This window comes from Eucyclogobius newberryi, unplaced genomic scaffold (assembly GCF_026437365.1).
Source record: "Eucyclogobius newberryi isolate DKJ021-1_F unplaced genomic scaffold, fEucNew1.0.hap1 SCAF_7, whole genome shotgun sequence".
NCBI lineage: Eukaryota > Metazoa > Chordata > Actinopteri > Gobiiformes > Gobiidae > Eucyclogobius > Eucyclogobius newberryi.
Window position 1 is genome coordinate 27071580 of NW_027316389.1, and position 23686 is coordinate 27095265.

Genomic DNA, 23686 nt, shown 5'->3' on the forward strand with positions numbered 1-23686 from the left:
TTAGCACGAGCACCGTAGCGTGAATCGTTACCTTTCATGACTAGAAGATAAATGTTTGTTTTCAACTTGCACAGTGTGAAACGTGTTTGTGTTTAAATACTGATTTCTTTCCTAATAATGTTTACTGTTTAGTGATGAGCATAGGGAGCGATGACATGACATCCAAATGCAACTGGGTCAGTCCCACTGTGGTGATGTTTGTTTGCGTTTTTAAGTTTCTTTGTCTCGATGAAGCGCTACAGATCTCTTTGGAAGTGGAAGACTGTGCTGCTATGCAACCGTTTTCAGGCCCTGATCGTTCCCATTAGGGCTGCACAATTTTGGAAAACATTTAATTGAGATTTTTTTATTTTTTTTTAAATATTGCCATTTTCAAATACGGATCCAGCTCAATATTTTAAACCCATAGAGGAATATTATTAATATTTTAGATAAAACAGAATTATACAGGAATCCCTTACAATTCAGACCACATTTCCCCTAAAGAATATTGTTGTTTATTCCCTAAATAATTGCATTTTGATGTTTATGTCAATTCTGTTTGTGGCTACTCGAGCAGCATTATGCCTTGTTCAGACGTGGAGCAACTGCAACACTGGTGTTGGAGCAGTTTTCTTGTGGGACAATTGCTGAGTTTGCGCAATCTCTAATCATTTATATTGAAACAAATTCTGTGCTGGGCTGCAATGTCCGAGTGCTCCCATTAGGATGACTCAGGAGCTCCGCGGCACCTCCTCAGTGCTCCAGGGCTGCTCTCAATTACTTTTGATGTTTTGGCATTCTTGCCTCCTCCGCACCACAGTTGCTCTGCGTGAAGTCTGAGCAATTTGAACATTTTATTGTCAAAGTTTAAGTGTGATATCCACTGGACCACTATCAGTGGTCTGTAGGGAGCCTCCATATATTAGTAACTTATGTTTGTTTAAGTCAGACAAATAAATACTGCAGCTCTTAATTCATGCTGAGGGCATTTTTTCTAAAATTCATGACCTAAGCTCCAATTCAAACTGAAGCTGTCCCTGAACCCTTTGGAGTACAATTAATGGCAGGAGTCTTTGTGAAGGTGAGGTAGTTTTGTGTTCCGATGTCTGATTTACTCAACAAGCTCTGCACAGAGGAAAATCATATTTTAAATTCTGCCTAGATTTTCTGTTAAATATGTGACAAGGTTAGTGTCTGGAGGATGTATGCATGTATGTGTATGCTGGATTTTGACCACTTATGTTTAAAAGCTGAAGGCAAATGCATAAGTGGGCAAGGCAAAGAAAGAGTCCAATGTCCCACTCCTTATTAGCCAGAGTGAATTAATTTCATAATAGCGCACAAAGCTAGAAAAGTAATGTTGAGGAAGTACTAGCCTGAGACCAGACCATCAAGAATGAAGAAACCCTTTTTTCTTGGGTCGGTTCTAAAAAATAATAATTGTGTGTTCAAATAAATGCTCTTGCCATAGGCACTATAGAGTAGAGTAAGTCCACAAAGGAGCCTTGTTTTATTTATTTTATTTTACCTTCATTTCACCAGGCAGAACATTAAAAACGAATTATTGTTCATGGTGTTATCCTGGGTCTGGATCCTGTGCTTCATCCACCAATTCATTCAAATGGATTTACCTGCACTTGTTGTGATGTTATCACCATGTGCTAGGGCTGGGCCATATGGGGAAAACACAGAATTTCATTTCATTTTCTTTTTATCATATTGGATGATCTCTATTTTCTATACTATTTTATTTGGTCTTTCCAGAAACAAAGTAACATGGCTTTTAGGAAGTATTTATGTGTATTCTGGTGAATTTAAGATGTACTATTTTAGCATGTCATGGCCCATTCACTTGGTTACATGAATTGGTTTTATTTTTGGTGCCCTCCCAGCCCCTGACTTTGGCTGCACCACTTGCACATCTTCTGCTGTGGACTGAGAGGCTTCAACCTCGAGATAACATTTAGACAGCAAACTCTGCTAAAAACATATGTTGTAGGTGGCCTGAATTTATTATGTTTGTAAAATTAGTTTGACTTTGCGGCCTGCACTGCTGTGCAGGTGTCGGCTGCCTTAACATCAGCTTGCACTTTCATTCATTCACTCTTTCCTGTCTTCCTCTGCGAATATGAGGCAGATTGCCCTCAAATAAACAGCATTTTGTAGATTGACACCAGCAGAACAAGGCTGTGCAGTCAGCTTTCCCCAGTGGCCCTGATACGCCCTCATATCTGTTTGATCTGAGTCTACGCCAGAAGAGAGAAACAAGTAAAAGGAGGGACGACACCTTGAAGGAACGCTCTGAAAAGTGACTGCGGGGAAACGAGTGCAGGTCTCTAAACTGAGAGAAAGCACAAGTGCCTCAAGGGTAATGACTGTTATGTATCAGTGATGACTATACGCAAATCCAGCCTCACGTCTGGTGGGTATACGCTGTATACCTGAGTATCACATAGACTACACCACGGGTCATGACTCAACGCTGACTGAATGATTTTGGAAAATGATCCAATTCAGCTTTGAATCACATTGTGGTTGCTATTTATGTTGTGATCAAAGTATATTTTTTAAACATGTCAAAGAGCATTCAAAGGAGAACTGCTGAAATAATACACAGATCTAATTTTTTAACTTCAGGGTTAGCACCATTGGGTTTCGCCAATTTGAAACTGTGAATTATATTCATTGGTTATTAACTGTGCTGCATTAATATTTAATAAATCTGGTGCGCTCGTTCAGTGGTTAGAACTGTAAGATACATTCAAGGGAACTCAAGAATGTGGTCCTCCTTTGACAGAGAAGAGAAGACAAGAGGATGTTTTTGTGAATTTTTTACCTGCTATTATACAGAGACTCACTTTGCTTATAATAATTTACTATTTGACATGTTTTCCCCACTCTCTCTTAGACCGCCAGGACCTGACAATGCCACTAGAAGCCCTAATTAGTGTTTGGTATTTGCTTGGGTTTTCCCCTGTGATAAGAGTCTGTAACTTTGTATGTTCAGGTCTTAAGTTCTCTCTTCTAAAAAGCCTTGTTGTTCCCAAAGCAAGGAAAAATCCATATACCATTACATTAGCCTGTGTGGATAGTAATAGTTTGGTCAGTCAGTCGTAGTGAGTGAGCTGGCAAAGGAGAGGGACTTTCATTGACTATGGATAAGCATTTAACTGTATAGATTGTCGAAGAGAGGTGTTGTTTATTACCTTCTCCTGGTTTCTAAACATACTACAGACAGGGGGATTATTGGAGATCTATGATACGTTATTTATAGAATAGAGGGGGAGATGAGACGTCTTATTTTCAGTAACACATTTGTTCACAGTTGCACATCAACAGCCAAGCAGCGTTTGGATCACACATGATTAAAAATAATGTAGGCCTTTTCTTTTGCATCTTCTCGATTCACGAGCACATGTTTTATCGCAGAACACAAGAAGCATTGACAGTGTGTAGTGTTGTTGCTAGCTCCCCGTGTTGCAGTCAGATCATTAGTTTTTTTTAGCTTTGGGAAACTTGCCTTCAGGTAGAACAACCTGTGCTCACCCACACTATTGGACGCACTTAGATTTTCTGTTTACCACACATGCAGAGATGTAAAAACATTGGCAGGGAGCTAAGATATCTTGTGAGAGCGACGTTTCTTTAGTGTGATGAAAAACACTTCCAGACGATTTTTACCACATTCTATCACATGGTAAAATGGCTATTATTTTTGTCGTCTAAAAAAGCATTTACACCAGTTTTGACACCACAAGAATAATAGAGGATCAAGCCTTTTCCTTATTGAAAAAGAATTTAGTGATAATGTTAGTATCAACAACACTAGCACATGATTTGTTATCCAGTAAAATGGGATGGTTTATTCATTGTTTTGCTGAAATTTGATTTTGATTTTTCAACCTGACATCCAACAACAAAGCAGGGTGTACTTTTTGTGCTGGTCCCAAAGTGACGTAGAGGAGGTTGCTTTGGTAAAGGCAAAAGCCAAAATCAAAGATTATTTCCTTGTTACATCAGGTCTTGCATCTTAAAATGGTCCATTTTTCATATTCAACTTCCTATTATTCCTGTCTTACTTTAGTGAATGTCCCAATGTTTATTTTATTTTATTTTTTTTCCTGATAATATTGGCCTGTTACCCTGAAGAGAAACACCACAGTGACCCCTTGGCTCCCGGCCTAGACTGGTCATCAAAAGTGCTCTATTGGTGGTTGCTAGGTAACTGCATCTGCATCACTCTGGCAAGTCAAGACGCTCTATTGGGAAGATACAAAGGGGAGCCATGCAAGGGTATGTGAGGATGTGGGATACACAATACAGTACAGTTAAATGACCCATTCAGGTGCGTCTCATTATTGCTTCTGCACATTGGAGCCAGACAATATTTACACCGATGTTTATTACCTAAGCTGTGCAACTGCTAGGAGGCCAAATGCTTTACAATTATGGGACCATTCCTGCCACGAGCAGTGTTGTTACACGTTGTTTTATGAGCCTTCTGAATAGAGAATAGGTATTGATTTTTTCTTTCTCTATTAGTGCCTTTAAAGCAAACGGAACTAAAACATCTCATATCTTATCCAAAGTGTGTTCTTTGTACTGATACAATGTAGGCCCTATAGAATGGGTAAGTCTTGTCAGTAGACTGTCTACATTGATGTGTGGGAGTACAAGTGGGATATTTGACAGCAGGAGCCTGAATACATGGCTGTGCAGCATTCAATGCTATGAAAAACTATGTGGGAAAACATGTTCATATGAGATGTTCATTATTATGACAACCACCACTAAAACGATAATTACTGTATTAATTTATTGTTCAATATATGAACGCTGAAATAATATTGGGGGGGGCAATTTTAATTGTTTACAGATTCTTTGCTTTTATGGAGAACCTTTTACGTTGTCTTACTATTACTTACTACAATTCCCTGCTATGAATCAAACAATAATAATAATAATAATAATAATAATAATAATAATAATAATGATAATATTATTATTATTATTATTATTATTATTATTATTATTATTATTATTATTATTATTATTATTATTATTATTATTATTATTATTATTATTATTATTATTATTATTATTATTATTATTATTATTATTATTATTATTATTATTATTATTATTATTATTATTATAATAGTTGTTTTGCCTTTCAGACATGGTCAATGATTATTTCAAACCTTTGGGTTGAACAAATTAGAATTATGCAACCAAACATGGGACACAGCTAAATTATGGTAGATTCTACTATAAATACTTAGTTTCATTGACCCTCCACTGTCGGAGGTGTTGGGACTAATGTTCATGACTGAGTGGGCGTTTGCAGCTACACAGAGACTACAAAATACCATCCAGATGATTGAAAAGGTCACCAAGTAATCAGCCAGCTGGGCTTGTACTCCGACCTGTATTTCCCCCTGAACTGCACCACCATTTCTGCCTTTACAGGATGTATATTTTCAGATGGGACGTAGCACTCTAAGCCATAGCTTTCCTTCAGGAGTATATTTCTGTACTGTTATCATCCTCACCAGATCAGCTCAATAATTGTTCTTGTATGACACTTCAGATTCACCCCCTGGAAAAACATCAAGTTTCTCACACCGTATATATTTGTATTTACAGTTTGTTTGTGCAGCAGTGCGTAGCCTTCACTGCCGGGTCAATGATGATGGCTTACTCTTCATTTTGTCGTTACTTGTTCTTTTGAATCCACAGGCACTATTCATTAACGCTGATCAATAGGAAGACACAGGGCAACCATTTTCATCAACAAGTGACCGCAAGCAACCTTACACTGCAGCCAAACCTGCTCCGGTTGTGTCCGTACATTTTTCCCATTACTCACTATTGAGACGTGGCACTTGTAAGGAAGTGTTATGAAGTAAATCTTATAAATTAAATGTATACCGATTCGCAATGTTATCTTGCCTCACACACTTTTTATACAAGGTGGTCTATGTAATTTGTCTGGTGGAGGGCCTTATTCTGTATCCTATGTTTGACTGGATTTACACTTGATTTGAAACTTAACACAAACTGGTCTGGTCTTAAACCTTGTTCTGGGGTAAATTCTTTGGTCACAAATCTTTTAATTTGTCATCTGATTGGAGGCTTTAGCCTAGCTTCCAATAGGGCTTCAATCCAAACAGGAAATCAATAATCCCTTCCGTGACCCCATAGTCAACCTCACGTAAAGATTTCATCAAGATCCAGCCATCACTTTCCTTTGCGTTCCTGACAAACAAACCAACATCATCAGTGAAAGTGGAGCCTTCAGTTCTTGGATGAGGTAAAGAAAATCTATAAAGTAGAGATGGTGAACTGGCACATAAAGTTGAAGGACACAAGTATGAGTTACCAAGGTTAGGACAGACTGCAGTGTAAACAATACTCTGAGAAGTCAACACACGATTATTTCTATCGTAACCGGATCAATTTGTGCAACGCAGTAGACCATCAGTCACCTGGACCATCACTCTATTCAGGTCAAGGCTGCATTGGGCATGGCATTGTGGGAAAGACAATAATGCGGGTCAGATCTGATACATTGGTGCAGTGGATGGTCACCTGTTGGTCTTAACCTCGGCTGACCTCTGGGACTGGTGGGTGAACTTTTAGCTTCAATAACACAGGATCTTTTGTGCATTTATTGGACTTAGTTTGTAATAATATTGCATTGGAATCTGCAGTTTTGTATAGAAAAACTACTGGTAAGTAAAAGCTGCAATACTGACAGACTTTACGCTCCCACTAGAGTCTGTATGTCTGATTGTCTGCCTAAAGACACTAGTTGAATGATTGCACAATCTGTCAAGAGCAGTGTGCAGCTGTCTCCTGTGAACTTGTGAAGTTCGCATCTGAAAATCTCTGTGCAGCTAGTGCAACTACAGATGGATAATCCATTGAAATTTAGATAATAATGTGAATGTTGTCAAAATTTGAATATCAAGAACCGTAATTTCCGGGCTATAGAGTGCTCCTGAATAAAAGCCACAGCAACACAATTTACAAAGAAAAAGGAACTTGTACATATACAGGGCCGCACCTGTCAATAAGCCGGTAATAAGGTGCCCACGTTGTAAAATGAGATATTCATTCATAATTATAGTACACATTAGTGATGCACCAGTCTCTTCACCACTGATGCAGGGTCTCGTGGCGCACTCGAGGTTCCGCTGCGCTGCCGGTCTAATTAGACTAATTTCTCAATGAATATGAGTTGGATTGCAATAAAACACACTGCATTTTAAAATTTAGCATACAGAGAACACAACCCTACTGTCCCCTCTGTCCTTGATGACTCTGTGTGAGCTGATTTACCTGTCTGTGTCTTCACATCTGGTTCATCTGCGACTGAGCATGTGCTTAGCCAGTGAGTGTTACGTTGTAACATGAGATATTCAAACAGAAATATGTTCCATGGCAGTGATGCAGGATTGTCTTTTGACCTTCGAATCAGGTCGGGCCAAGAAAGTCTCTTTTCAATGCAGCAGGTTCTAAACTGCTTACCGCCATACATCACATTTTTTATGTGCTGCAGGGTTCAAATTGCGGCTTAAAGTTCAAAATACGGTATATAGTTTCTAGTAAAGAATGCTACAGAAAGATGGGGAGAAAAATCATCTGACGATCATTCTTGTTGGCATACTCGGCCAGCTAGCTACAACCAAGTTTTTTTTTATTGCTTAATCTAGGGATATTCTTTTGATTTGAACGGATTAGTTGTTTAGAATGTGAAAGGCCTGTGGATATGAGTTCCTCTGGGTGAAATGTTGTATGCATTTTATTAGTGATGCCGCTTGAGCACATCCTGATGGAGTATGTTTACCGACAAATTGGGTCCATCATAAAAAAATTACATGTTTGCTGTGTCTTTTCTATCTAATTATTGATCTAGGATCCTAAAACCTCTCCTTTCAGAGCATGGCATGATTTGAAGTCTTTGTCATAGTCCAGTTAACAACGATTTTCCTAATTGGTTTATGATTATCTCAATAAATCAATTATTTGCAATTAATTGATTCAATTGTTTAGTATTATTCGTCCATAAAGCCCTGTGAGGCAACTGCTTATTTTAAGATTTAAAAATACATTTAATTGACACCTTGTCTTTTTGGCAGTCCTAGGTAAGATTTAAAAAAAAGTCTTAAGCTTGACTGCGTCTGTCTGACAGTTTAAAATTCTTTAACACCGTGCAGTATTTCCCATGTCAATCCGGTGATAAAAGTACCTTTTGCAACACGTAGCCCTAGATACGGCGGCGCTGTCAGTCTGTGCGCTCTCTCATCTGTTGGTGCTCATCTCGTGTTGTTTTAGGTGCGTGCACAATGGCATCCAAACCTCACCCTCCTCTGATGAAGAAGCACAGTCAGACGGACCTGATCAGCCGCCTCAAAAGTCGAAAGGTCCTGGGAGTCGGAGGAGAGGACGACGATGGGGAGGTGCATCGATCAAAGGTTTGGACTCTCAAATAAATCAGCCAATGTTTCCTGTAATCCTGCTTATGAAATGTGGGTGGAGTACATGTTGGGCAGTGTTCTATTTAGTTGCAAGACTGATTAACTGACAGAAGAATTAAGAAACGGCAATTTAGATTCAGTTAACCGAACAAGAGATTTTATAGAACTTAGGACCGGTACGTAGAATAACTGTTTTAGCCAGGAGGTTGTGGGATGGCTCCTTGGACGGAGACAAATTAAATGTCTTGAAAAGAAAAACATAACTCATGACTGCTTTATAAATGAATTATGTAAAGGCCAAAATGTAGTTTATGAACAAAATAAAGCACTGTGCATTATCTGTACTTCACATCTTTGTTAAATATTATGTAAGGTGGATTATTAGGCCCGAGCGCCACAAGCTGGCGAGAGGCCTATTAATCTCGTAAGGCCGTGCGAAGCACGGCTGCGAAAGTGCGCACTTAGTGCGCACGAAATCGAGCGCGAAGCGCTCGCCCACTTCCAAACACTCACTAACGCACTCCTCCACTCATGCACGCCCCGTGCATACTAATTAGTTGTAGGAAAATGGAACATTACCGTTGTAAACGGGCGAAGCCCGTGCAAAAGTTCGCACTAAACGAGCACTTTACATTGGGATGACGACCGCGAAGCGGTCGTCATCCCCATATAAAGCACTCATTTGCGCTAAGTAGCTCACGAATACGTTCCCCATCTCTTGCATGTTCCGTGCATATAAGCATGTAATGCAAAAATTGAACATTATTACTGTATAGAGGGCCAAAAACACAAAGTGGGCGGAGCCCACTCAAAATTATCGAAAGTACCCGTCAGTGACCAGGGACCCACACCATGAGGTAGGAAAGCGCGAGCGCTTTCCGAAAATGTATAGTTTATGATATTTGAAAAATGGGAAACATTGTTTTCGCATCGGAATATTATTCTTTCTTTCTTTCTTTCTTTCTTCTTCTCGGGACCAACCCCCCTATTTTTCACCCAGTGAACATTGACGAAAAGTCACAAAAATTTGCACACCTCTAAAAATCGTGCCTCTCTACATTCTGGCTATTTCCCTTTTCTAAAATAAAAAAAATTGGCGCGTCAGCGCCACCAAATGTACCAAAAATGCATTGAGAGATGGGAAATGACCCAAAAAAAATCTGATCGTAGAATCATGAAATTTGGCGCAGAGGTAGATGGTGACAAGAGAAGTAAAAAATATTATTACGGCAACGCCGTCCCCCGAACCAAATGTCGGCCATATTGCTTCAAAAATGGCTAAACATGACTTCGGAGTCTTTCCAAACGTCGTACTTTTACGAACTCCTCCCAGGGCGTTGGCCCTAAAAAGCTGAAATTTGGTGAAAATGCTACTGAGGAGTGGGACATCAAAAGTTATCCAAATTACATTGATACCTCTCACGGTCTCTGTGCGGCGAAGCCGCAAACTGTAACAAAAATTTCAGAAATCTCCCATATTTAAAATTTCTGCCGTTTGCGCAGATAAAGTCCGAATTGCGTCAAATTAGAATCAGTTGTTAAACTCTTTGCCCTAAACCTACTTGAAGTGAAATAAATTCATTTGGCGCCACAGCGCCCCCTACAGATTTTATATGGAGGTTAAATGTTTAGTTTTGCGAAATTATATGAAATTTGACACACAACTCAATTTTAGCATCCCCATCAAAAAAGTCAATGAGACCCATGTCATAATTGTTATGGCGTTGCCGTAACGATGACCGAAACCTCCCATGTTATTCCAATGGGGCCAGAACATGTTTACACTTTAGACTTTCACAAACTCCTCCCAGGGCGTCAGCCCTATTAACCTGAAATTTGGTGAGACTCATCTTCAGGACCATCAAAAGTTATCCACATTTTCATTCAAAGAGTCACGGTGTCTGTGCGGCAAAGCCGCACATTTTGCCAAGAATTCAAAATAAAATTGCTTTTTGATGGTAAAACAAAGGGGAGAACATGTGACAGCGTCACAGATTCAGCAGTAGGCGTGATAAAAGGACAATTGGGGCGCCTTAGCGCCCCCTCCTCTTGCGGCGTGGCGAGGGCCGATCATTGCCGCTTGCGGCTATATTTATTATTATTATTGATGATGATGATAATGATGATAATAATGATAATGATGATGATAATAATGATAATGATGATGATAATGATAATAATAATAATAATAATAATAATAATAATAATAATAATAATAATAATAATAATAATAATAATAATAATAATAATAATAATAATAATAATAATAATGTATTATTAACTAATATGGTATCAAAAATGTTATGTCTAATTTATTTAGTTTTTATCTCTACAATCTTCAGATGCTATTGTGGTAATCCATCAAATGTCTGTGTAATTATATTAAAACAAAACATAAATGGATTCAAGATGTTCAAGGTTGCATTGCAAAGTTCAGTCCTTTATTTTTAGTAAGCTCTTTGTGCAGCTTTTTTTTTTTTACAGGCAATTGTACCATAACTCCAAAACGATAAGCATGATATTAAAACACTTTTTTCATGGCCGATCCAGAGAACCCGATGGCCGATAAACTCTTAAACCCAAATTATATCATTTGAATTTACAACAAACCCGTCCACTAACTTGATAAGGGAGCAGTGTAGTCCCATTTCACATTAAAGTGTTAGGACCAATAGCTGTTGAGATAAAAAGTGCAAATATCGGCCAACCTTTAATTGGAAGTGTTGGAATGAAACACTTGATCTGTTGGCTTACGGCACGATTACTATTATAATAACTGCTATTCATTGCACAACGGCACAGCTCCCGGTCTTTACAGTCTGCATTACGGATATTGCACAAACACCACTGTACAAGGAGCAGCTCTAAACTAATACAACCTAGGCCATTATCATTCTGTCTGTTCTTCAGTGACACCCCGATGCAGAGGGATTCATTAGCCCAAAAAGTGATATAGATTTTGTCCTAAAGCAACAATGGACTGTTAATTGGCTCATTACCCAGACACTGTGGTGTTTTCTGCTTATGCATGGCTGAATCCAGATCACCTAATCCCTTGAGCGCCTCCTGTTTCACTGGGATATGACTGGCTTCCCGGGCTCCTCTGTTGCCGCTTGCATCTTGTATATTAAATTCCTGTCTAGTAATGCTTCAGTTAATTTTGTGTATAAAGGATTGTTCCGAAACACGATACCAATCTATCCCTGCAGCGGCCTCTAACTTTGTAACAGAGAAAGTCAATCCTCCGCTTGACTGCAGTGTGTCCTATTTCACAGTATTTTTTTTTTAGATATTGTTTTCGAATGTGCATAGATGGAGCACATTGTTCTACACTGAAATATTAATCAGACAAGTGAGAGAAAGGAGCCGAAAAGAAGGCTGAAGACTTACACTGGAGGCTTATGTTTTATGATGAGAAGACAACTCCCTTTTCTACCCCTGGACTTTGTTTGCTATTAGAACTGGAAACGTTTAAAAAACATTCCATCAAATATCCAGAAAGGGATAGGTTCGTGGATTATGTGACTATTATGCTATGGAGGACCCTGAGTGCCACTTTAAATAGGATAAAGCCGTTTTCTGTTGTTGTTTTGTTGTTGTTTTGTTGTTGGTTTTTTTAATGTTTTTAATAAAAAACTAAGATAATTCAAGTTTCTGATTCGATTCCCGGGCCAGACCAACATCACATGATCTTTCTGGGTGGAGTCTGCATGTCCTCCCCGTGTTACCGTGCATTTGTTAACCCTGTGACGAGCTGGCCCCTGTTCTGAGTGTACCCCGCCTAAGGCCCAAAGTCACTGGGACAGGCTCCAGTCGCCCGTGACCCCTAATGGGAACAGGCGGTAGAAAGTGAATTAATTCAAGTTTTATCTCATTTCACGTGGCACTCTGGGTCCTCCATATTCATGCTGAAGGTTTATTTTAGAAGGATATTGTTACAAGTGTATGCATAATTGCCACTGTTCAAAAACAAATTTCTATTGTGCTTGGTTGCCAAAGATTTACTCTAGCCACAACGTTCCTTTTTAAATTAACAAATATAAATTTGGTGTGCATCCAGACAGGGTCAAACTATCCTGGCTTTCTCCAAGTGCTTTTAGCCTTACTGTCAAAATCTCTCCTTGGGCTCAGTTACAAACTGACCCTGATGCAAGAATCGCTGACTCCAAATATGAATCGTTCACTTATTTTTTCTCAATAAGCCATTCTCGAGCTGCTGCAGTCTGGCACGGTTCGTGTTGGGAAAAGCCCTTGTGGGATTAAAACCGTTAGAGTTTGCAATTTGGAAAGAATTGAGGTTGAACAGTTAGCGCTGTCCCTGTGGTCCCTGTAAACAGAGGAAGGATGTGCTGTGACGGTGTCTTCCTGCCCATTCGACTGCTCAGAGATAAGGCAGCTTTCAGCACAAATACTTGAGTGCAGAGTGCTTTTCTATTTTGCGCTACATTGTATATGAGAATGTGTCAAGGAGAAACCAGCCCTCTACCAGTCCTTTTCTTTAACTAAAGTGAGCTTTGCTGTCAAGTTGCCAGTTTTGTTTATAGGTCTGTAGAGCAAATAACAATGTGTGATTGTGTGAAGCCAGGATCTAAAACAAGTCATAACCTGTACAGGTGTTTTAGAAGGTCAGAAGGAAAGTACAGAAAAATACAATGTGCAATAACTGAGCTTCATCTGATGATAGTGAGGAGATTTGTGTTAATTTGTTACCTTAAAGCTGGCTGCACTAAAGGATTTTAAAATCTTTCGCAATTTAAAGATGTGACAAACAGTGGGCAGATCACAGACCTATGGAAAGGGACTCAGCGATTGTTTGTCTCGCTCTCGTAAGAAGGATGGCAACAGCACAGAATGTTTTCAGGAAAGATTTACCACAAGCGAACGCCTGCAAAGCTGTGACGTGATCGAATTGGGAGTCTAATAAGAACAAATGTGCGAAGACACGAGGCGAGTGGCGTCTGCTGCTTTTACATCTACTCTTATTTACAGAGAAACGGAATGAAAAAGAACAGACATGTGTGCATTAAATCTTGCTTGTAAACGCCAAATAACCGGTTTATGGGAAAATGAAAGCACAAACCGCATGTTGGTGTCTTCAGCTATTTCTACAGATGAAGAGGCAATGGGTGCAATGGGTGCTAGGCACATTCTGGCTGTTCTGATTGGCTGTGGTGAATTTGTAATAAATATGAATCATGTCGGAACCTTACGATTTCCGCTTTTGGTGCTTCGACCTGACAAAATGTTGGCACCAGAATCGTATTGCCCCCACAGACATGAGGCGAGTCACGCCTCCCCGACCTAATGGAGGGATAAATAGGGCTGAAAATGTTGCTAAATATTGTCAATCAAGTAGTGTACTGCGTAGCCGGCCTCAGTATGATTGTATGAGTATAGCCAAACGGCATATGTGCAGGATAGTAGTCATCTCATCGAACATACGGGAAATAAAATTTTACCGGTGTCTTGCTGGAGGACGATGTAATGTAATATGTAATGCTTCCAGCTGGGGTCAAAACTACCCAAGTGTTACAAGACAGTTGTACCTCTGTGCTTCCTAGCTTCCTAGCTTCCTAGTCTCCTAGCTTCCTAGCTTATATATCCTTGTATTTTTATTACAACAAATTTCTGTTAATCATTTACTTTTAATTCTATATTTTTCTTAGCTTCATCAGTTTTTTGTGCCTGATTTTGTCTTATCCAGTTCCGACTTACACTAAATTAGAGATTTGAAAATTGATAATTCTGTGCCTGATTGAGTTGTAAAGTCTTAGATTAGCCCTGGTTTCGTAATTGGTTAAAAAAGTTTTTAGACCATAACATTACCATCATGTATTTAGTTTCTTGCAATAATTTACTATCTTTCTATTTTGCAATGAACACCAGTTTTGAACTATAAATTCAAAATGTATTTATTTTCTCTGTTGTAAAACCAAGCATGTCTGGTCATTGGTATAATTTGATTCTGTCATTTCACGCGGTTATGCGGGTCTCGTGTTATGAAATAGTGTTCTGCATTTGTCAGATGACAGGTTGGAATTATACTATTTTGCTGCCTGGTGGATTCATTTCCTTTCCATTTGTCATGTTTGAGTTATTTTACTCCATAGAGCTCACAAGAGTCACACTGCAGTGCATATGATTATGCATCTACTGTATTTACATACTTAAATTGTGTCAGTCATCATTTTTCATTTTTTTTTTTTTTCTTCCCTCACTCTCTTTAAAAATCTTTCCATCTGGCTCTTTCACTGTAATGTCACTGTAGGAAGTGTCATTCACCTGGTCATGTGATCACTTCTAGCTTCAACTCATTCACGTTTGCACACTTCTTTAGGGAAAGATTTTCATTTGAAAAATCTAATTTATACAGAAATGATAATATAATTTTTTTATCCTTTTAAAATGGACTTCACAGTCATTTTCATTAGGTATGCATTGAGCTTGAGGTGAAGGTACAAATCCCTTGAGGGAAATTCATTCTCTGCGCTTAACCCATATTTCAATGTCACTGGAACATTTGTGTGATAATTGGCAATTTGCTGCATGTCCTTCCCCAGTTTCATTCCCATTTCACGCTTTGCTGTACTGGCAAATAAAGCCTTTAGGGCCAAAAATAATTTATAAAAGATAACATATGAAAGCCTAAACAGTCTGTCGGATAAATTAGAAATAGAATTGTATGAAAATATTGTTTTTTCATTCTTCTATTGAAAACACATGAAATTGTTAAAACAAATGTTGTGCAGTGTTTTGTCAGGTTTTGTCAGGTTTTGTCATGCATCAGGAATGGTAAAATGCCAGGCCTCAGAAGGTGCCAGATATTGATCGCTGTAATATTGAACAAGAATAGGTTTGTCTCCATTGACAAACAAATATGGCAGGGCTTTGTCATGCAGAACTGTGTTACATTTGACAGTCTGCTCTTTGTAAATACGGCTAGCCAGAAATGAGTCATCTTGTTTGACTTTGTAGTTTTATATACTTTTGGTTTATTTTTAGTTTCACTGGTTGCAAGTCTCTTTCTGCAGCTACAAAAGTCTTGAAAAGACCTCATTGATGTTGTCTCCAGTCAGCTGTGTGTGTGATTTAAAAGATGTCATAAATTTTCATCTTAAATACAAATACACAAACCAGGACTACTCAAAGAAGTAGATTGGACCTTTTATATTAATCGTTTTTGTTTGCGGTTTTGTTAATGGCAAAGCTTGAACACCAACATCCATCCATCCATCGATTTTCTACCGCTTGGTCCCTTTCGGGGTCGCGGGTGACTGGAGCCTATCCCAGTGACTTCGGGCCTTAGGCGGGGTACATCCTGGACAGTGGCCAACACAGAGACATAGACATTACAGACAGTTCACGCTCACATTCATTCACTAGGGCCAATTTAGAGTCACCAATCTTACCTATCTTTGGACGGTGGGAGGAGCCAGAGAACCCGGAGAGAACCCATGGCAACACGGGGAGGACATGCAAACTCCACCCAGAGAGATCATGTGATGTTGGTCTGGTCCGGGAATCGAACCCATGATCTCCTTCTTGGGAGGCAAGAGCGCTAACCGCCTTTGCCACCGTGCACCCTACACCATTACTTGCATAATAATAACATACGGTACAGACTAAAGAACAACTGCAAAACAACATTCATATTACACATTTTGTTATTATTGAATAGTACTTTCCTCTATGTGATTCACCTCCTGTTGTTACCCGTTCATTCAGCCCTTTATTCCATAAACTTGTTAATACTGGATTCTCTGCTGTGCCTGAAATGTTTGAAATGTTTGAAATCCGCAATACCATCTTAATTGACCTGCTCCTCTCCAACACGCCCGTTTAGCCCGCTGCTTTTCCAATGAGCTGCCCTTCATTCACTTTGTGCAGGGAACATTACACCTCTGTCGAGAGCACTTTATTCTAGGTTATGTGCTGCTGTTCTGTTAACTGCCATTCTAAATCACTATTCATTCGCCTCTGTCATTCACAGATCAGTCAGATGCTTGGGAACGAGACCAAGTTCGCAGTGCGGGAGCCTATTGGGCTGAGGTGAGAACATCTAACAGCTCATAATGAACAGACTGGCTGAGGTCATCTGTGTAGCACTTTCCAGTCCAGATCAACATCTTTCGAACGAGGAGGGATGTGTGGCAGGAAAGACCTTGTAATGTGTGTGTCTTCCTCACAGGGCGTGGATCCTTATCTCGGCTGTGGGCTTCACGGTTATGGCCCTGATGGTGAGTACTGCATCCTGTCCATCTGCTCTTCAAAACGCCAGGGTTTTTTCGTGAATGTTAATAATACAGTATATATTTATGAACGTATGTATGTAAGATTTCATGCTCATCGGAGAATCCAGTATAAAACGTTGTTGTTAAGGGTGCACGGTATTGGAAAAGTTTGGTATGGCTGTTAATTACTGATTATTGTGATATTTTAACAATAAAGTCATTTTGTTGTGGTTTTGATATTAAAATGTGCATGTTTTAATTTTCTAGTCAAACTCTCAAAACAAAGCTTAACATTGATAATCAAGGCTCATTTTGGACATTAGGAAAATAACAAATCAATCAGACACATTTCATTTTAGTTTGTTGATACTTTGCTGTTGTAGGTTTAGGAAAGAGCTCTGCCTGTCTTTTCCCCCACATGTGATGTAAACATGATCATTTCAAATATTTCCAGACACGGCTAAAACCTGCTTGTGTTGGTGTCCTAAATTATGGCAGAAAATCTCATGATTGTTGTTAAAGAATACATAGTATATTTTGTTCAGTTAGAGATAATCTTATGCTATACATGGATCATTATTTTATATTTTATTTATTGTAAACTGTAATATTGATCTAAACAAGTACAGGTGCTACATGCACTACTGTAGGTCATACAGAATAAATACATTCTTAAATAAACCCCAGGAAAACAAGACCTTGGAACGAAGATTAGACTTCATGTTTATTGTATTTTATTTATTTTTGTGTTTCATTTTAGCCATTTTATTTCTGGTTTACTTTGATTTGAATAAAAGTAATTATGTTTCTGATAATGCATAATTATCAGTGCATATCCAAATGCATTTCTTTAATCTTTGTTTTAGAAACCGTTCTTGTGTTCATTATTCCAGATGAAAACTAAAATGTCTTGCTCTAAAACTTGAGAAAGTTGAATGGCCAATTATACCAGTTCACACTGTAATAGTGTGAGCAATGAATCAAAATGGCAAATATAGATACAATCCTCCCTTTGTAATCTTTACTACCAAAAAGCTGAATATGCCCAGTGTTTAGGCCACACGGACCCTCACTGATAAACAGGAAGACTTTGTCTGAGCTGATGTATTTTGTATGACCATTTTTGGGGTTCTCAGAGAAGACAGGAGGCTGCTGTTTTTGATTGGACAGAGTTGTTTTGTTGTTGCACACAGGCCCTGGTGTTTCCCAACCAGCTCTATGAACTAGTGTTTGAAGAGGAGCTGTCCACGACCAGCCTCGCTGTGCGGCTGTACGGAGGAGCGCTGCTCAGTGAGTCTTCATGTCTTTATTCTGCAGTAATCTTGTTACTGTCAGAGTCAAGTAAAGCTTCGATACACACATACCAGTGTTTCTGACAACATCAAGCTACAGTATTTCCTTAAATGGGCTGACAAGAAAAAATAGATCTTGGATGAAATCCATTTTCTCAGACTGAGACAATGGCACAAGTCCACTTATTAACTTGTCTACACTTTTGACACTTTGGAATAGGGTTTGGTGATATTGAGCATCCCAATAACATTGTCAGACAATATTATGTCAAACAAAATGTATGTATTTTATATATTAGTTGAGGTTTGATTATCAAATAAGTGTGAAATATAAAATGAATCACAACATGCAACATGCCATTTTTAATCGGCTATGTATAGTAAACTATGTTATAAACTAAATATACTCAATGTTGAAAATGTGCATCTCTTCAAAACAACATTCATGATAATATCTAACTTTCGATAATTTCCCACTCTATTTAAGTAAGTGTAGAATCTGTTGATGAAGTGAGTAAAATTGGTTGTAAACTGTATTACCGTTTCTTTACACACTTTTAGTCATGTTAGAAATGCTTTAATTTGTAGTGCTTTGACAAATGTACAGATTAGGAGTGCCTCTTCAACTTCTGATCATTAATTACACAGTTCTTTCTAGTTGTCTAATAACGTCCTCTTACTCATTCATTTGGCTCCGTGTCAAATCACATTTCTCCAGAATGTCCCTCCAGGCTACAAATACAAGTTTTATTACATGATTCGGTCGCCTGACATGACCGCTCACTCCGAGGGCACGCATACAAAGAATCCTCTCATGTAGTTCTCCTTTTCATCAGTGTAAATCCCTCGGGACCACAGCAGCAGATTGTATGACACTGTACAGATCACGCTCGAGTTTGTGTGGGCTGATATTACTCTACATTATAATTTCTTCCGCTTACTTAATGAATTAAATAGAGGTTTTCTTCCCCTCTACCCAGAATAGAGCAGGATAGCAGTGTTCATAAATAGGTAGTCTCTGTACTTGGGTAATTAAGGCTCTTGTGCTTTGCTCCCCGCTTGCAACGAAATTGTGGTAGAAAATGCAAGCGTTCATTTAATGGCTTTGGTTTAAGACTGGGCTGTCCGTCAAAGCGGTGAGTCAGTCCCCTGGATGGTGATTACAGAGTTGGTGAAAGGCGCAGTGAAGCGGCTTTATATTATGGCTCTGAGAGGCAGGTTGCCACTTGATGGACGAGAGCGCACAGGAAATAAGTACAAGGACGTATAGAAGTATAGAAGTATTGTCTTGTATTCAAACTTTTACTAAGACTATGATAATCCAAGTGAAATGTATTAAACAAAACATTGATTATAGATTGTGAAAGGCAACAAATACTATATACGTGCTTCTCCTAACCAACTGACTCTGTTCAATAATGTTCCCAGACTGAATGCTGCGATTAGAAACGTTATACTTTCAGATGTGCCTTGAGGACTCTCGTAATTAAACAATAAATGTTTAATAATGCAAGGACAGAACAGTGACACATCTCTCCTTCAGGGGAAGGATTCTTATTTTTTTGAACCCTTTTTAAAATTCGGAATGGAATGTTTAGAAAGTAAAAATGAAATCATTATTATATTGAATGGTGTTAATAACTGGTTTATAACGATGACCAAAAGTGTAATGTTATATTCAGACGTACCAATTCAAAGTCTAGTGATGACAAAATGTAAAAGTCTTATGCTAATTCTGATCAAGCTGAAGGTCATACTAATACTCTTCAGAAAAGGTTATTGGATCAATACTTCTAGTCTTCTAATCCGTCTAGTTTCGATGTTTTTGTATTGATTAGTATTTGATTTTTGATACTTCGATAAGCCTAGAAGGCAATCTGCCATTTAACCTAATCTTTACAAGCTAGTTGGTGTCTGTGTCTGTATATTTACCAAGGCATAAAGGACTTTTCGTTTGTTTTATCTACTATGAATAAGCTTGTAACATCAATACAGTTGGGAGGCAGAGTGCTCGTCTTCTGATCTGAAGGTCGGCGGTTCAATTCCTGCTCTCCACTTAATGTAAAGCGCTTGAGTGCCTTGAAGGTAGAAAAGCGCTATATAAATGTCACCATTAACAATTTCCCCATTGTAGAGCAAGAAAGAAATGACTGTTGTTTTGTTTTTATTTGTAATGCCATCAAGGCTGAGGAGATTATGAATGACAAAAGGTGAGGGTTTACAGGACATCCTGCATGGAGCACAAATGTGACTGAGCAGGTCAAAAGTCTTATCGGCGCCCTGATATCGCTGCCCATCGGTTTCCACAGCAGTGGGAAATAGCCGCGTAATACAGCCAAATGAACTGGAAAATAGCAGGGGATTTGTGAGTGCAGGCTTTTATCGCAATCAATGCCACAAAAGCATTCAACACAATCAATAGGCCAATTATCACTGAGTACATAGGATTGCACACTGCAGATTAAACTACATGAAGCTGGTTCTCATGGTTGTTGTTTTTTTGTCAGACCTGGAGGAGTCGTCCTCGCGGAGTTCCATGTTTTGTTTTCCTTCCCATGCCCCTAAACTAAACTTCCTTTTTTCTTACCTCATTTCAGGCTTATCCCTCATCATGTGGAACGGCCTCTACACTGCTGAGAAAATCGTCATCCAGTGGACCCTGCTCAGTGAAGCTTGCTACTTCGCTGTCCAATTTTTAGGTGACATGGCTTCTTAGTGGCATTATTTATCTAGGCACACTTCATTCTTAATTACATTTAATTATGTTGCTCTAGAAATACAGTGAACTCAAAGTGGATTTTCTGTTAAAGTTCTATGGGAATGGAGTGCCATCTTGTGGTGACAGGCCAATCTTACAGAGAGACTATTCAATTTGGCAGCTGTAGGGAATAACTTTTATTGTTTTTGTATTAACCTTCAGTTCATTTGAAAATGTGTTAATACTGCCACTCAGCCAGCTTTTGATAGTGTTAAGAGTTATACAAAAACACTTCTGACCATTTGGTTTTTTACGTGTGCCTTAAATTTTTTGTGTTTGACTATCGTGACTAGCAGACTATCAAAACATGTTTTTATTTTGATAATCATAGTTGTTATCAGCACTTTACAGACTGAAAATGGTGCATTATTAAATCAAATTGTTAAAAAATAATTCACCTCTTCAGATTATCCTCAATTATACAACTTATTTGTTAACACTCTCCTTCTTGAATCCACATTTTAACCTTTTATAAATGTTTGGATCATCTCAATGTACAATAGAAATAATCGTTTGACTAATCGAAAAAAATAATCGCTGACTTTTCAACTAGTAACTTTAAAACACTTTAAAGTTGCTGCCCTAAACAACAATGCAAAGAGGTATTAGTGTTGTCTCTTCACCTTTCCGTTGGCTAAACCCTTTAAACCTCTGCTCTTCTCAGTGACCTCTGTGACCCTGATCGAGTTGGGCATCTTACCAAACGCTGCCATGCTGCTGCTCCTCAGCCGGGCGCTCTTCCTGGCCGTGACCATGTCCTTCTACTACCACCTCGGCCGCCGGGTAAAGAAGATCTGATCGAACTTCCAGGAAAAGCGATGGAAGACTGTCTGAGCACAGACCACAAACACTAGATCAAGAAGGTTTGGATTGTGTTTTGATTTGGACTGAGGAGCATTACTTTGGCCGTGTAACGCTCTATTGACGGGACCTAAAACCTGATCCAACCCTCAGCGTTCAGGACAAAAGAACTGCTCTGAGCCGTGAGGTCAAAGCGTGTCGCACACATTCCTCCTTTGTGCAGTTTTAAGTGCTGTTATCATCGAACATGTCGTTAAAATACGTGTGCCATTTCTGATAGTAAGTAGAGAGTAAACTGATTTTCAATAGCTTTTATCATTCAAAGATCACATTATTACCATTGTTTAAATAATGCTCATCTTAGTATTCCTTGGATATGACGCTGAGCACTATGTAGTTTCCTTTTTGCATCTGCACACGGCAAATGCAATGGAAGCAACTTTTACCCACTGCACGTTAAACAAAGAGGCCAGTTTAAAAGTTATTCTGCTACAATAAAAGACCTTCAATATAGAGTTTTATGAAGGAAAGGTTTTTTATCAGTGATCATAAGGTTTGTTTTGTACAATGTATAACTCTATTCTAGTCATTATTTTTAAAGTTATGGTTAAGAATGCACAGTTTTGATTTAGAGGAGTGCTGTAGTACCAGGGGCTAAAAAACGGTTAGCTTAAAGTGAATAGACGACCTTTTCGTAATCTCAGTGTCACACGCATTTACACTTAGAGCAGACGCAAACTGGATCCTGTTTAGAAATGTAGCACATGTTTTCGTATGTCATAGCTTTAGGCTCGCCTTAAAAACGAATCCACGGACCAGTCACCAACACTGCATTCAAGTTTGTGTACATATGTAAATAAATGTGTTGACCATCATGTTGTAAAGCGTTGTCGTGAACCAAACAGGGAAACTTCAGTATTAGTTAAGTTTCAGAACTCAATCTTTCTCTTTGTGTAAGTGGATTCTTGTGTTTCTGACGCATGCAATGTTATCAGCAAAGCAAACTAAAAAGTAGCGTTTCAATTGTGTTAGCGTACCATCATCAAGCAGGAATCTGTCCAGTTTGGTGATTTTTGTACTACAATTGATGAAATTGACAGGAAAATAAATCTATACATGGATTTGGTACAACTTTATACATATTGTAACATGTTCTACCTCCCACTTTGCATCATTGCTTTTAGTTTGACCGTCAGCATCTTAAAGGTGCACGATGTAACTTCGAGTGTCCGCCACCTGCTTCTCTCCATGGAGGTGATATTGGTTGGCCTAGAATATCCCCCAATACAACATTAAACAAATCAGTTTCCATGGAGACGAGCAGGCAATGCCACTAGGTCAAGTTACTGGTCCGATCTGTGGAGAGGCGACCCAAAATATCGTAAGAATGCATGTTTGTCAATTTTTTTTCAAATTTTAAACAACTATAAATGATAAATGGGTAGATTAGTTTGATGGCGATCATTCGGAACATTCCAGGCAAAGCAAAAACATCTCAAACAAAGTTGCATGATGTACTTTAAAGTTCTATAGAGTACTTTAAAGTTCTATTGAGTACTTTTAACGCGAAATAACAACTTGAAAAAAGAAAGTAGGTTGAACATCCTCCTTTTAAAGGTGGCCCTGCTCAATCTTAATCACCATATAGTGCCCTGCCCAAGAAGGGAGTAGTCCTGAGGTCGGGCTGATTGTGGGTTCCTATACTGTCCTGGGCTACAGCAGATGGGACTCTTAACATGGGTGCGCTCCGAGTTAAGATGGGGCACATGAAACATGGGTGAGGTCTCAAAAACATAGTCATTATCCTTTTTACAGTGTTTAATTACATTCAAGTGATACTTCATACTGACTGTGAGCCCAACGCTGTGCTCCGACTTGCATAGTAATTACTGAGGTCATGAAAAATGTCCTTATGTTTCTGTCAATACTTGGTCTCCAATCATCAGCCACGTGAACTGTTCAAAGCAGCAAGGTTATTTTAGGAGAGGGCCCGAGGTCGACCAGTGGCACTCTGACGCGAATGGTAAATATTGCTTTGCGACTTGTGTGTTCAAATGTTGACCAATGGTAAATGGAGGTATTTATTCTTTGTTAAATATCTATGTTAATTTGTTCTGTTGTTCATAGAAAAGCAGGTAA

The 23686-nt window shown here is 38.8% G+C and overlaps 1 protein-coding gene across 3 annotated transcripts in view; it reads left to right on the forward strand.

Moving 5' to 3' along the window:
- The window catches only part of tp53i11b (tumor protein p53 inducible protein 11b), a 37876-nt gene extending 15799 nt beyond the window's left edge, over positions 1 to 22077 (forward strand). For all 3 annotated transcript variants that reach the window (XM_072434618.1, XM_072434616.1, XM_072434617.1), the window contains exons 2-7: positions 8323 to 8462; positions 16456 to 16514; positions 16654 to 16702; positions 17890 to 17986; positions 20586 to 20687; positions 21411 to 22077. In XM_072434618.1, the coding sequence (XP_072290719.1) occupies positions 8334 to 8462; positions 16456 to 16514; positions 16654 to 16702; positions 17890 to 17986; positions 20586 to 20687; positions 21411 to 21544 (570 nt within the window). In that variant the 5' untranslated portion in view covers positions 8323 to 8333 and the 3' untranslated portion in view covers positions 21545 to 22077. The remainder of the gene's footprint in view (positions 1 to 8322; positions 8463 to 16455; positions 16515 to 16653; positions 16703 to 17889; positions 17987 to 20585; positions 20688 to 21410) is intronic.
- Positions 22078 to 23686: the final 1609 nt, after the last annotated feature.